General features: G+C 37.3%; 1 protein-coding gene across 1 annotated transcript; it reads right to left on the bottom strand.

Moving 5' to 3' along the window:
• Positions 1-2382: 2382 nt before the first annotated feature.
• LOC125373049 (baculoviral IAP repeat-containing protein 3-like) lies at positions 2383-13063 on the bottom strand. Its single transcript, XM_048383860.1, has 7 exons — positions 12950-13063; positions 6462-8055; positions 6165-6352; positions 5578-5638; positions 5228-5323; positions 4500-5006; positions 2383-3703 (listed from the first exon to the last, which is right to left on the bottom strand). Exons 2-7 carry the CDS (start codon positions 8008-8010, stop codon positions 3450-3452), a joined length of 2655 nt encoding a protein of 884 aa, XP_048239817.1. The 5' UTR covers positions 8011-8055; positions 12950-13063; the 3' UTR covers positions 2383-3449.
• Positions 13064-14199: the final 1136 nt, after the last annotated feature.

Raw genomic sequence — 14199 nt, 5'->3', positions numbered from 1 at the left:
TCTAAGTATCCTGATTTTCATTCAACAATATTTTAAGACACCTGTAATATAAAGTATATTTTGTAGATATTATTATCATATAGCAAATATGAATCTAGAAAGTTTATCATCAAATCTTCTGATGGTTAAATAAATGCAAATTGAACCCAACAATCATTCCATGTAGATAAATATGGATTTATTTATGTCATTTGTTTTTGCATATAACAGATTATACTTACATATGTTACAGTCCGTGTCTATAAACAGGCCCAATATGTATATTGACTGAACATTTTAGTCAATGTGCATATTGACTGATTCACTCAGGCAAGGTATATGTTTTCTTAAATTTTCATTCGATTATTATTGCCTGAAAAATAGGACCTGATTTTAGACAGCCTGGCTGAAATGAACCAGACTGCATAATTTAATCTCCTCAATTTAATTTGGATCTATTTTGATCTTATCAAGATGAAAGTAACTTCTGCAAGAAATTAAAAATGTTTTCCCAATGAATTGAATGATTCTCCAAACGTGAAAGAATACCAGAGTCCTTTTTATGTTACTTATCTTTATTAGCATAATATTCATTTCAGAAACAGATGACTCCTGAAAAGTCATGCATGTGTAATCAAATACTAGTACACGTGCACCAGTAAGCTGAGATATTAAATAAAATTATAAGAGTCATTGTGCAATGCAGATATCTGTTGGTGTGAATAGACAAAAAATAACATTGATAATGTGTTTATGTTGGAATTTGAAACATCGGTTTATAACAAGGAAACATAAGAAGCAAGGCCCAATGAAGTTAAGAATCAGCTTTATCTGTGTTACAATCATATGATTATTGTCAATGCAAACTGGTTGTAGACACTGCAATGTTAATACAATCAACATTATAGAGATTGGCAATTAGTATGAATATATTGTTTTATTTTATAAAAATTGTATAACTAATATATAGGGTCCTCTGTGTCAGAAACTTGTTTTTTTCTACTTTGTAAAATTCAATTTTATACAACATGCGCCAATTAACCCTTATATCAAACAGAGTTCAGTGATTTCCATTACTTTTGTTTTGAACATTGTATCATGATATCTAGTTGATAACAGTGACTGTTACTCTTACAATTTCTTGAGAACAGTTCTCATTGCTCTCTGTTATATTTAATATCTGACAAATACTTACATGTGTTGATGTCAATATTCACAACATTGAGGCTAAGGGCAACTTTACGTTGCATAAGACCTTCACAATTCGCGTACCGCATCGCCTTATAAGGCTGTACATACTGAAATGTATGCATATGATGAAGCCTGCTCGGCGATACTACAACACAGATATAGGAACGTATACAAAATTTACTTTATTAGGGATCGCTAGGGCCTAACATGTTCCATATCCATGTCAGCAGATTCAGATAAAGCCATATGGTAACTGAAGACATAACTATCTGTTTCTCATCTGCTTTCAAGTAAGTTCAATTGATTTGGCGTCTCTCCTTCTCCTACTTCTTTATCGGCATAAGAACACCTCTCAAAAAGGTGTTAAACTCAACTTCCTCACTCGTTATTACACAACTCCACGTCTTTGTCTGCGTCCAAGAACAAGGACGTTTCCTTCATCAGGAATAGAAGATACACCCGAACCCATTGCAATTATTACATATTGTATTCTAAATCAATATTCATGTTATTAAAAGTTACAATCATTGATGACACAATACCATATATCTGACATGGGATATACAGTGGAACAAACATCAAAGTTCCTGACACAGACGTCCCAATAACAGTCCTCAGTTAGTGTAAATATTAATTCTAAAATGTAAACGTTATGGTTAACAAAGAAACCAGTATGTACAGGAATAGATTGTGAAATCGCTAAATAACCATACAAGATCAATGCACCATAAATTAATTTTATCATTTAACTTAAGCATTTATCCATGACATAAGCTTATGACATAAAAACATGTATGTCATACCCCAATGACATAAGTATGCAAATTAGATATGCAAATTAGATAACCGGAAGAGCGAGCGGTTTGATTTGAAACTATATATTATAAGTGAAGTTACACCAGAGATATAATCAGATTACACAGAATCGTTGTTGTTACCGTTATTAAAGTTTCAATTATTCTGCAAAAGTCTGTTCAAGTATTTTGTTTAAAATAATCCGAGGAACTTTTTTTCTCAGCGAATTGTTTTTTTTGGTTTACATGGCTATGGAAAACATGTATCACTACGCACGATCTATACGTAAGATTTCGACAAGTTGCTGATGTTAATGTTTAATGCAATTATTCCTTAATTTGGAAGCAAAAATGTGAAAATGATAAATAGAATTCATCACGAGTGTTTTTTAATATGGGAAATATCAACCTCGTCCCGTTAATCGGTATTTGCCTCGCCAAAGGCTCGGCAAATACCGATTAACTAAGACTCGGTTGATATTTCCCATATTAAAAAACACTCGTGATGAATCCTCTATATATCGCAATACACAGGTTAAGGTTTACAAACATAAAGGCAATACAATGAGTGAAACATGTGATACAATGTGCATCAGCAATACCATTATATCTAAGGTCCCAATTCACTCACTCCAAATCCAGTATTTGTCTATTTGAATATCTTGAATCTGGGAATCAGTGTTGGACACTGGCAGGCGAAGGTAATCCCGTCCACAGTGGGCATGTAGATAGACCTAACTCAGGTTGTAGTATTCGGAATGCCTTCAGTCACCCTCGTCTCGCACTTTCGGTACAGGTAAAGGAATAGTCAGCCTTGAAGTTATAGAAACAGTAACCATGGGAAGCGTCCAGATTGATAGCGTTTGTCAAAGTGTCAACAAAACCGATTAATGGGGTCGCCCCAACTAACACTTCCGGTACAGGTAGGTGATGAGAGCCACGCTCAATTTACCATTTACTATCATCAGAAATAGAGTTGCAATGTGTCCTGCCACATAACAGTTAGGATGAATGGATTTTCAAAACTAAGGAGGCACGCAAAGGGGGTAGTAATATGTCACTGTGGTGGAAGGAGCGTTGTATCAATACAAATGAGCAAAACATATGCAAACCTATCTTACAAACAATATGACATGGGTTGTAGCACGGGACACGCAGTTTTTTCTTGTTGTATGCAGGCATGTGATATGTCACAAAGGAATGTGCAAACATTGTTATTTCTTTGAAACTCACAATGTGTATGGCAGCCAGAATAAAATTGAGGATATTTTTTTCTCCAAATCTTAATACATTCCTGCCAAGAAGCCATGTATGCCAGATGGACACAGATAGTTCTCAAGACGTGTTCCCTGCAGACTGGTTTTGGAGCTAGTGCACACACGGCACAGGCCGCCAGCTACCCACGCGGAATGAAGACGTCAATCAAGATCAGAAATCGTTTGCTTTTCATTGTAATCCACCGTTAGATAACACAGAGGTTAATATTTAAATATTGCTGATATGTTTCTCTCGAGAAGCCATATCTGCCAGATGGACACGAACGGTTCCCCGAATGTGTTTTCTGCAGACTGGGCAACGTTCCAGAGCCGGCGAGCACACGCCACAGGCCACCATATGCCCACATGGGAGGAAGACGATGTTGGCAGGGTCCTCCAGACAGATCTTACATGTACATGCACTTGACTCTCTCAGCTGCTGTGTCTCTTCTTTTGTAGCCTTTAACTGGTTCTTGGTTTTATCTGTCACAGACCAAAACATTATTGAGCAATCATGTAGGTTCATGGCCTCAATTAATTAAACCATTTAGCGAACATGTTACAAGGAAAGAAAGCGATAATTAAATACAATACAATCTTCGATGTTGATAGACTTTTAAAAGAAATAGAGTAAGATAGATCAAATCATCAACTGACATATTTAAACACGTTTATTGTTGTTTAATTTGTGGAAATAACATTCGAGATGAATAAACATGTGAAAGCGTAATCAAGGTTGCAATAAAGAATGTAGCCTAACATTTAGAAGTGATCTCTAGCAAGGCGAACAAGGTATGTGGAGCAACGACATCAAGTTTCCTCAAAGTTTAGCATTTCACTAACGATTCTCTTGGTTTGTTTGTTACCCTATCTGGCGCTCGTCATAAAGTGGCTAAAACAAGGACTGGTCGGCTCGGAGTCAGTATACTGCGTCTGAGGGGGGTATTCATGTTAAACTGCGGCATGGTATCTCAGTGAGCTAGCACTATAAATCGGCATCAGTCCGGACTAGTACAAGCAGCCACACACACACACACACACACACACACACACACACACACACACACACACACACACACACACACACACACGTGCATGCACGTCGTTATATAACTGCAATAATCTTGGACGCGACGATAAACCAAATTTCACCTCACCTCACCGTTTGGTTTGTTATCTATATTGCATAATGTATTACATAATCAAAATAACCAATCCTATTCTACAAAAGAAGCCCTAAGGTGCCCTCTACAATATACAGTATCTGCAATACGTTTACCGTGTCTTTTCCTCTCTGCCTTTATTCTTTGACTGGGGACTGGCAAACTTAGGAAACCATTCACAGAAAAATTTGAGTCATGATCCCTTCCATTCTTTCTTCTTTCATTGTCTAACAATGTCGACTCCTTGGCAGCAATGTTTCCTGACAGTACTTCACATTGATGATTATTGTCACCCATATTCACCCTGTCTGCTGTCTCTGAGATAGTTACAATACTATGTGGTGCCACGGCATCTGGGTTCACTTCAGATGACATATATCCACTGTCTTGATTTCCATCAGCATGTCTTGTCCCCAATGGTAGAGGTGGTATGCTTGATATGTCTTTAAGCGGTACTTGACAATGCATGTTGCCCTCTGCACCCTCCACTCTTTCATTCCGTGTCTGCACCTGAGGGATGGTCACCTCCCCTTTCCCTTGAGCAGATGGTGTCAGTTCTGAACCGTCTCCATCAATTACTAGAATATTGTCCAGGAGAACATCTAATTCCAAAGCCAATGTTCCTGTAAAGGCAAGGATAATGTAATTATTCCATACCATCGCATAACGTTTGATGCGCTAGAGATAGAAAATTGCAGCCCTCTGTTCTATTTGGGTTAGATTATTCAAACAACCAATTAAAACTTTAGTGATTACTGGTTATATCACATGTCACAAATTACACTGACTTGATTGAATATAGGTACAAGACCTGATCCCTCCATAAGTAGAATAACAAACTCACCTCTACTTCTCATAGTTGTTTGAGCTACAGATCTAATCTGTTCTGGGCTGAAACCCATCTCTAAAGCTCGTTGGCATGGGTCGGTCCTCATAATATCTGTAACAAAATAATGGTTTTGCCAAATGACGACAGGGGTTATTTTGCCCTATATTATATTAATAATTCTTATCAAAAGCTGACTCCTTATAATAATTGAAAATTACTGTCAATGTTTGTTGGTGTGTGTATCGAGGGAATGAACACATGCTTGTTGCAAACCAGTGGACATTCGCCATCAAATCAGATGTACTCAACTACACTGAACATCAGGTATGATAGATGTGGTACGAATTTGGGGTTTTAGAACCTACCATCTTCAGAACTGTTCTGTGCTTTCAAGTCATTCAAAGACTGTTGTTGATGTTGACGAGACTATAATAAAATATATATTGAAATTATGTGTAATCACACAACACCCCCACATCTACAAGACATCAGAAAGTTTATCAGAGTTTAGAGGAAAACCAATCACGATAAAAACACTAACATGTGACTTCTTTGAGAGGCATTTAGAAGTTGGAGTAGTAAGTAAGGATAAGATACTCACATGCTAACTTAAAACTCCTTCAACATGCTTAATTCATTTAATTCACATGTACGAATACCTTGAGAGACAGAAGACAGCAACGTTTTTTCAAAAATGCTAAGTTATTCTTGCTAATGTGGCAGCAACATTACACATAACACCTGTTATAATATAAGATAGATAATTTATAATTTATAATAGATAGATTTTAAGTCAGCAATATTCCAGCTATATTCTGTAATTAATCGAATCTGGACCAGACAATCCGACGATTGACATCATGCGCAGCGATCTACACAATTGGGATACGATGACATGCATCAACCAAGTCGGGGAAACTGGTATGGATGCCATACCAGGAAAGCTGTTCACCTGTGGGTCGGCCTTCATGGACCTTCCAATTGCTGCCAGTGTCTTAATGATGAAAGTCATCCCTCTTGCGGCTTCTACATAGGCACAAGATGACCTCCAGCGCACGTGCTCCACCCAGGGGTCATCCCCCTCCTCCCAGGTCCTCAGACCAACACCGCAGACAAAACACCGCACACAGTCAGAGTAGCCTGTTCAGAAGTATCATACATTATTATGGTCATTACAAAAATGAGACATATCATTTATAATATTTGAATCTGTATATTTGACCTATACGTTTTGTTAAATAACACTTACCAGCATAGAAAAACCCTGCGTCTACAAGGTCTTCGGGTTGCTGACTGTGCCCATCAGGCCACTGTTGGAAGGATTTGAGACGGACAGTTTTGTTGCTATAGTGAGGATGAACAGCACTGTCAAACCTTGATGTAAGTATTGATGTTGGTACAATGACATTGCAAGTGCTTGTCGTTTGTTGAGTTGTATAAGATTGTGGACTGGAACTATTAGTAGTCGTTACTGGTGTATGGTTCCTTGATGTACCTACTGCTCCTAATAGTTCCGAAGGGACACTGCCATTAGAGACACTCTCTGACTCTCTTGTCTCGGGATTGCTCCCGTTTCTGAATTGTGGTTCATGACCTGTATCACTTACTGCTGGCACCTGAATAGGCACATTCCTTTCATCAGTGCCAGTTACATGGATGCAGTTTGGAGAAATCATTGCATGCAGGATGTGCGGGTTATCCTTTGTTTGCCAATTACTGTTGGTTACACCACAACTGAAACATCGAGTCTCATCACCATTACCTGTAGCATAGAACCCTGCTGCTGCCAGTCGAAGATATGAGACACTCATGTCCACTTGGTCAAAAGACTTCAAACGCAAACCTTCACACCTCATTTGCTCCTCATTTGTTAGTGCTTCATTTTTAGCTTTTTTAGCGAAATAATCATGAAGAGAAACAAAAGGGGACGTAACATGGGATCTTTCTAACATACCATGAAATACTGCATACTTCAAATCATCAATAATTTCTTTATATTTTTTATCAGCCGAGGATCTGTCCACCTCATCAGTATCATAAGGAACATCATGCACAGCCCTGTGAACTGCATCAAAGAGTTTTTTCTTTTTCTCTTTAGTACGCTGAGGTTGTTCTACCTGTTCCTCTTCATCACCTCTGTGTTTGTCTGAGTCTATATTAAATGTCTCTTTCGAGTATGTTATGTCGGTAGTTTCGAGAATTTTGTTTTGTTTGGTTGCATGAACAGATGGTTTCATGCTTGATTTCAGATCACGATTATGAGCAATACAATAGTTACTGGAAACTTTAGACTGTTTTCCCATCGAAATATTACTTAAATCATGTTGATCTTTTCTTTCACATGATCGTAATTTACGCAATGTTTGCGAACTTACAGCAAGAGAAAAAGAATTTTTAAACTTCTGTTCTCCTTTCCTTTGCTTGTGAACCTTTTCTTTAAGAGTTTCAAGATAAGGTTGTGCCTCGCCATGTGATCTTTGTTCAACTGTTGTACTTGTTAAATCCTGTTCCAAACTACTCAAAGCAGAACCATGGTGTGACAAAGTATTCACGAAACTAACGACAAATCTCTTTCCACATTCTTTGGTGGTCATGTGATCAATATCAGAATACTGTTCCATGCTTTGAAGAGGTGTTTCATAGCTGTGTACATTGTGATCAGTTGTGGTCAATGATTGCCGTATTACACCTGGATTTTCTGTTACTCTGTCTACACTTCCTACACAGATGTTTCCAGAGTCAGCAGTATGTGCCTTTCTGGATAGTTGGGGTGCACCGACCTCATTTTTTGGTGCCATGATGTCTCTTTCAGATATCCAGGATGCAGGCAGCTCCTGTATTTACTGCAAAAGATATAATATTATATATAGGTAATTGCAGCCACATACGTGTTTTTGGGAGTGCAGTAATCTTGGGGGTGCCCGAGAAGTGGAAGAGGAGTGAGAGTCTGAATAGTGGTTAAAGCTATTTCACTAACCAAGATCCGGTATTCTCTCATTTCTGGTGATCCCCCAGGCTTGAATATCTTAATATGCCAGATAAAAGTTATTAATGGCAATAAAGAATGAATATCCATTATGGTTGGTCCATAGCATAATTAAGATAAAGGAATGTGTGGGATTATTTTTCGATCAGAAATATATAGAACTATATCCATACAAGATAAATTTCTGTTCTTCTCCATATTGCCGCAGTTGTAATGGGATAATTGCAATAGTTTGGGAAAACAACACATGTTGACAAGAAAGGCTGGTCTTTGTCCATTTGCGTTATTAGAATATGTACTAACGTTTTTAATCTGGGACCACTGTACCATTGTATCAAGGGTTACAACTGTGAAACGTGAGTAATTCCAGTCATGCTCTCTGGTTACTCGAAATACGATTTAAAAGTCTCATGGACGTATACAACTTTGCAGAAATGGATAGATCGTAACATTATTGATGCAAATATCGGATTAAAAACATCTAAAGCCGCGCGTAAATAAGGTTTATAAGCACTTTAGCCCTGTCTATCTATTTCAAGGACTGAACGAAAATATAGCGGAGGCGCATATAGAGGTGCCAGAAATGTTCATGGTGGAGGTAATTTCCTCTAAAATTACACGTTTGATCGCACAACAAGCCTGCCCTTCTGTTCGTTTTCGAGCCCGCAAGTTATGTTCCGTTCACTGTCATGGTTGACTGCACACGTTCTCGTCAAAGCAACCCCATTCTTCACTCTTTTTAACTCTTAGACATTATCTTATCAACAAATAAACACTAACCATTTGTACACTGTATTTTCCTTCGAATGGGTGGGATTAAAGAATTAAAATATACGCAATTTTCTTTCAACAAGGGCCATGTGAAGCCTTTGAAAGGCATTTAGAAGTGATACACATAATTATAAGCATCAAAATACCAAAACGTAAATAATAAACGCAACTGAAGAAATAGCATGTTTGCACATCGATTTCTCACCGAATAGTGGCCTCAATTTGTTATATAAATGGCATTTGTCACATTTCAAAGCAGAGAATTTATAGTTGTCAACTATTTTTTTTATGAGGAGCACAACGTTTCAAAATACATGCTTACCTCTGTGGCGATCCGAAACGTTGTGTTCCTCATAATAAAAAAGCTGACATCCAAACATTGTCTTCCTTGTTTTTTGTTGTACGACTTTTCTTTGTTTTCGAGTTATCATGGAATGCGAATATTGGAAGATTAACTGGGGATTTCTGTTGGAGAAAATCAAGTGAACCCCAATGTACAAGCCCATTTCTGGTGTCCCCTTCATCATATTGATGGGATGTTGCTAAAACGGCATATACTAATAGATTCGACTTACCCTTTATCATAAATATAGAATATCGCTCTGCGACCACTTATTATCAATTACGCCATCAGTGTATAAACTGCATGCATGCATGTATATGAATACATGGGTATCTCTGCCTCCTTCTGTAAGCATAATTTTTACGGGAAATCTTTATCCTGGTGTATGTGTGTAAATATGTGTATGCGTATGTATATATATGTATGCATGCGTATACAAGGGTATATGTGTATGTATGCAGTGTGTGTATGTGTGCATATATGTACATGTATATAAGTGTATGTATGATTGTGTAATTACATATGTAGTCTTGCATGTATTTTGGATTAATGTGTATATACAAGTAAATTGTGTTTATATAGGCAATTCGTATGTATGTTATTCTTGCAAACATTTGTTTATGTTCTTGTGTAAAAATATTTCTCTTTGTTACTAAAAATGTAATATGAGCATATGTATATGAGTATGTGTATGTATGTATGAGTATTTTTTTGGTTTGGTTTGTTGTTTTACGCCGCACTCAGCAATATTACAGCTATGTGACGGCGGTCTGTAAATAATCGAGTCTGGACCAGACAATCCAGTGATTAATACCATGAGAATCGATCCACGCAATTGGGATCGATGACATGCATCAACCAAGTCAGCGAGCCTGACGACCCGATCCCGTTAGTCGCCTTTTACGACAAGCATAGTCGCCTTTTACAGCAGTATTTCTGAGTATGTATGAATATGTGTATATGTATGTATTTCTGTATACGTATGTTTATGTATGTGTGTATGAATATGTGTATATATATGTATAATCAATGTCTGTACATATAGAGTAGGGAAAGGGCCACCTAAGTTGGATAACTTTTGCCCAATCCCGTTGACCATATATGTCAATAAAATATGTTTAAAACAAAACGGCAAAACGGCATAACGCCATACTCACTCACTCACTCACTCACTCACTCCCCAACATGTTTGAACCTGTGATTGAAGTAACCAGGATGATCCCAATATTCAATCAATTAATCATTATATTTCTCAAAAAGAACCACCCACGGTAGTACAGGAGAAAAGTTTCTTTACATGATAATAATTTGTATTTAACAAGATGTCGGTTATACTGTACAAATATTTAACGATATTTAAACATTTTCTTTGAAAATTTGTATCAACATTTAAACAGAAACACAAAAATTAAGAAGCCAGTTTTCAGATTCAGCACCCACATATACAGTAACATTCAAAGGTACTTAACTATTATACATATGAAATTTGCAACGTTCTGGATTTCTGTCACATTTCTAGTACTCAACATGTGTTTTATGATATCAGGAAACTACGTATATCTATTTGAGATACATGTGGATCTGGAATCCTGGAGAGCTTCACATTTAAAACAGATAGATTCATTCAGATAGAAACAGATATATACATTACCAATGATAGATTCATCGGCTACAGCGGGCGACATACACGGTTTGCATGTCCTAAATTCTCTATCTACACCAACTTCGACAGGTTGCTTATGGTTACACGTTCTGATTATGGTTCTATCTCAGAATAGGATAACAAATGTGTTTAGATAGGAGGAAAGGTTTTCAAATGACGGGAGATCTTTTAAATATTTATAATAATAACATTTTGAACTTCTCTCGACGTCAGATTTCCAATGTTGATAGAACTCTCTCTTACCCGAGAATTTATTGCGCCGCTGGCTTGAAAAGCTTTGTGTGTCATAAAATAAATAAGACAGATCACAATAATTTAGCATTTGCCCCACATTTCTTATCCAGACATGTTGTTTATTATCAGAATGATATAGATTACCAATGAGCAAACTTATAGAAAAGTTGCGTTAACTTCGCTGCTGGTTCGGGTTTAAAACATTAATGCCAGAAACTACCCGTTTAGTTGCATAAATGGACGCACGGATCACAAGTTTTTGTAAAACTAAGATTGGTTAGTGTATTTTCTTCAAATTACAATATCCCGTTGTAGTCATGAAATAGTACTACAAAAAAAAGATGAATCAACATGTTCTAGTCTATGTGAGTTCGTGTCACTTGTTAACGTGATACACTACACTATACACATGGCTGAGTGAATTTGTTTGTTTGTTGTTTAACGCCTCACTCAGCAATATTCCAGCTATATGACGGCGGTCTGTAAATAATCGAGTCTGGACCAGACAATTCAGTGACTAATATCATGAGCATCAATCCACACAATTGGGATATACATCAATCGATGTTTATCTTAAAACGGCGCGCATTAGGCGCCGTGGTAATTAAGACGCGACTCCTCGTTAACGCTTTTAAGATTCGTTTGGATTTGCACCAATACAGACCTCAATTTTTTTAATTAAGCTCAAAACTAACTTTACATTTTCACACTGTTTTCTTGGCCAGCATCTGGCTACATAATGATGTGAAAAAAAGTCTATCACTATTTCTACTGATAAAAATGTCACACTTGCACAATGTCCGTTTAATGCATGTTTTGAGAGTATTCTTTCAGTGGACTATAACAAGCCTCTTGCCTCTTTCTTGCATGTATCACAAAAAAATCTTTAAAAGAGTGTAGTGAGAACTCGAACCCGTCTAACCCAGTTAACAACGTCTCCAAGAGATAAATGTCACTGCGACATATGACCCCGCTGAACGACATTTCCCGCTTGCCCTTTGAGTATGGCATACAACGTTTGAAAAATATAACACCCACTCACTGCGATATTGACTCATTTAATGTTGTTATATTCGATTCTTAGTGAAAACGAAGACATAAAAGCAAACTAGGGAAATTAATAAACTGTTCTGGCTTAGCCATTTCCCCTCTTTGTTCTATTGTTCTCAATGACTCAGTTTTGCCCAAAACAGGCGCCATGTTATGATGTATGGTTTGTGGCTGAGCTGAAATAAAAACATGACTTTGTATTTTCAGTAAGATTAACGAGTATAAGGGGTCTTGCTCGAGGATACGAAATACCAGGAATGTGTGTTGTCGGATGTGTCTTTACAATTGTAAACGATTTCCCGGTTTAAATAAACAGGATAAATGTTTACAAATAAGCATGTCACTGCTTATCCCTTGAAACAGGAAGACCATCTGCCCCACAGCGAATATGGACTGTCACACGACAGCCAGCCAGTTAAGGAAGTAACCAGAATAGAGCTTAAAGCTTATGTAACGGTAATAAAGTATCTTAACAAATCGTTATATACACCATAATATATGTGATATTTGAAATGAGGTTGTTTATGTGCATAAGATAGTGACGTATATGAGCTTGAATGCGATTTCAAAAGGATTTGGTGTCCGATATCCCGTCGTGTGTTTAAACAGACAAGCACTAGTGGATATTGAGATATATATAGAGAGAGATCCAACACACCGTGGGACCTCATTGTTCTTCAAGAATCTTACCTGAATACAATTAACACAAATACAAGGCGGCGGACTCTGACCCGGAACATGAATATTTTGCACACGAACCTATCTTGTCGATAGCTCACAGAAAGAGGTCAACAGTGACGTATAGCAACGGATAAAAGGATCGCAATCGACACGATTTAGACCCGAATGTAATCGAGGAAATGTGCTTACGTGGGTGGTTGAATTAGCTGGCCCGTGACCTGTATGTCCGCCACATCAGAGAACCAACTTGGCTAATTATGTGCACCCATGCTAAGAATGCTGATTTTAGCCCTTTTGTGAGCATTTGATCAGTGTTTAGGATACTCAAGTACGCCTTGCTTACCACAGTATCAGTACACGTATTATCAACAAGTCTACTGTGGATTATATTAAATCTGTTTAACTTGGGGCGATATTGCAGACATATATGACAATGAGCAGTTACGTGTTTCGTTATCATGACCTGTACAACTTTCTTCCACACATCGATAGATAGAAACCGTTCACTTTTAATTGGGGCCCATGTTCTCATTACAGATGATTCAGGAACATATAAAATATCACATGCTATACAGTTTTATACTCAGTAGTATTTGTCATGGGTACATTTCTTTCTAACTATTTAGACATATTTTAATATTAGATTCATCAGTGGTTGATATAATATTGATGCATTTATGAACGGATGGCATACATTTCCAGTACGACTGATTATCAAGAAGAAGAAGACGTTGACTCATGAACAAAGTCCTTATCTACCAGAATTACTTTACATACTTGATACATACATATGTGCATCCATATCTTGGTGGTGTAAAACTGTGTGCATCCATATCTTGGTGGTGTAAAACACATTGAATCCATGACGTGGTGATGTAAAACTGTGAGCATCCATATCTTGGTGGTGTAAAACAGATTGAATCAATGACATGGTGGTGTATAACTGTGTGCATCCATATCTTGGTGGTGTAAAACTGTGTGCATCCATGACATGGTGGTGTAAAACTGTGTGAAACCATGTAGTGCTGATGTAAACTGTTTGCAACCATGACTTGGTGGTTTTCAAAAATGAACGTTTTCTTGGCTTGGTGGTGTAAAACACTGCAACCATGACCCCTGGTTTAGCTGTGTAATTCTGTGTACATCACATGCCTAAAAGTAGGACGCTCTTTTTAACTGTACAGAACCATATATCACAATATTGTGTTTTATGATAAAAAAATTAAATACAACATTCATTTTATATTTAGTTGCCTGTG

Source organism: Haliotis rufescens, unplaced genomic scaffold (genome assembly GCF_023055435.1).
Source record: "Haliotis rufescens isolate VD_foot unplaced genomic scaffold, xgHalRufe1.0.p SCAF_5, whole genome shotgun sequence".
NCBI classification, from domain to species: Eukaryota; Metazoa; Mollusca; class Gastropoda; order Lepetellida; family Haliotidae; genus Haliotis; species Haliotis rufescens.
This window is presented reverse-complemented; position numbering and strand designations above follow the sequence as displayed.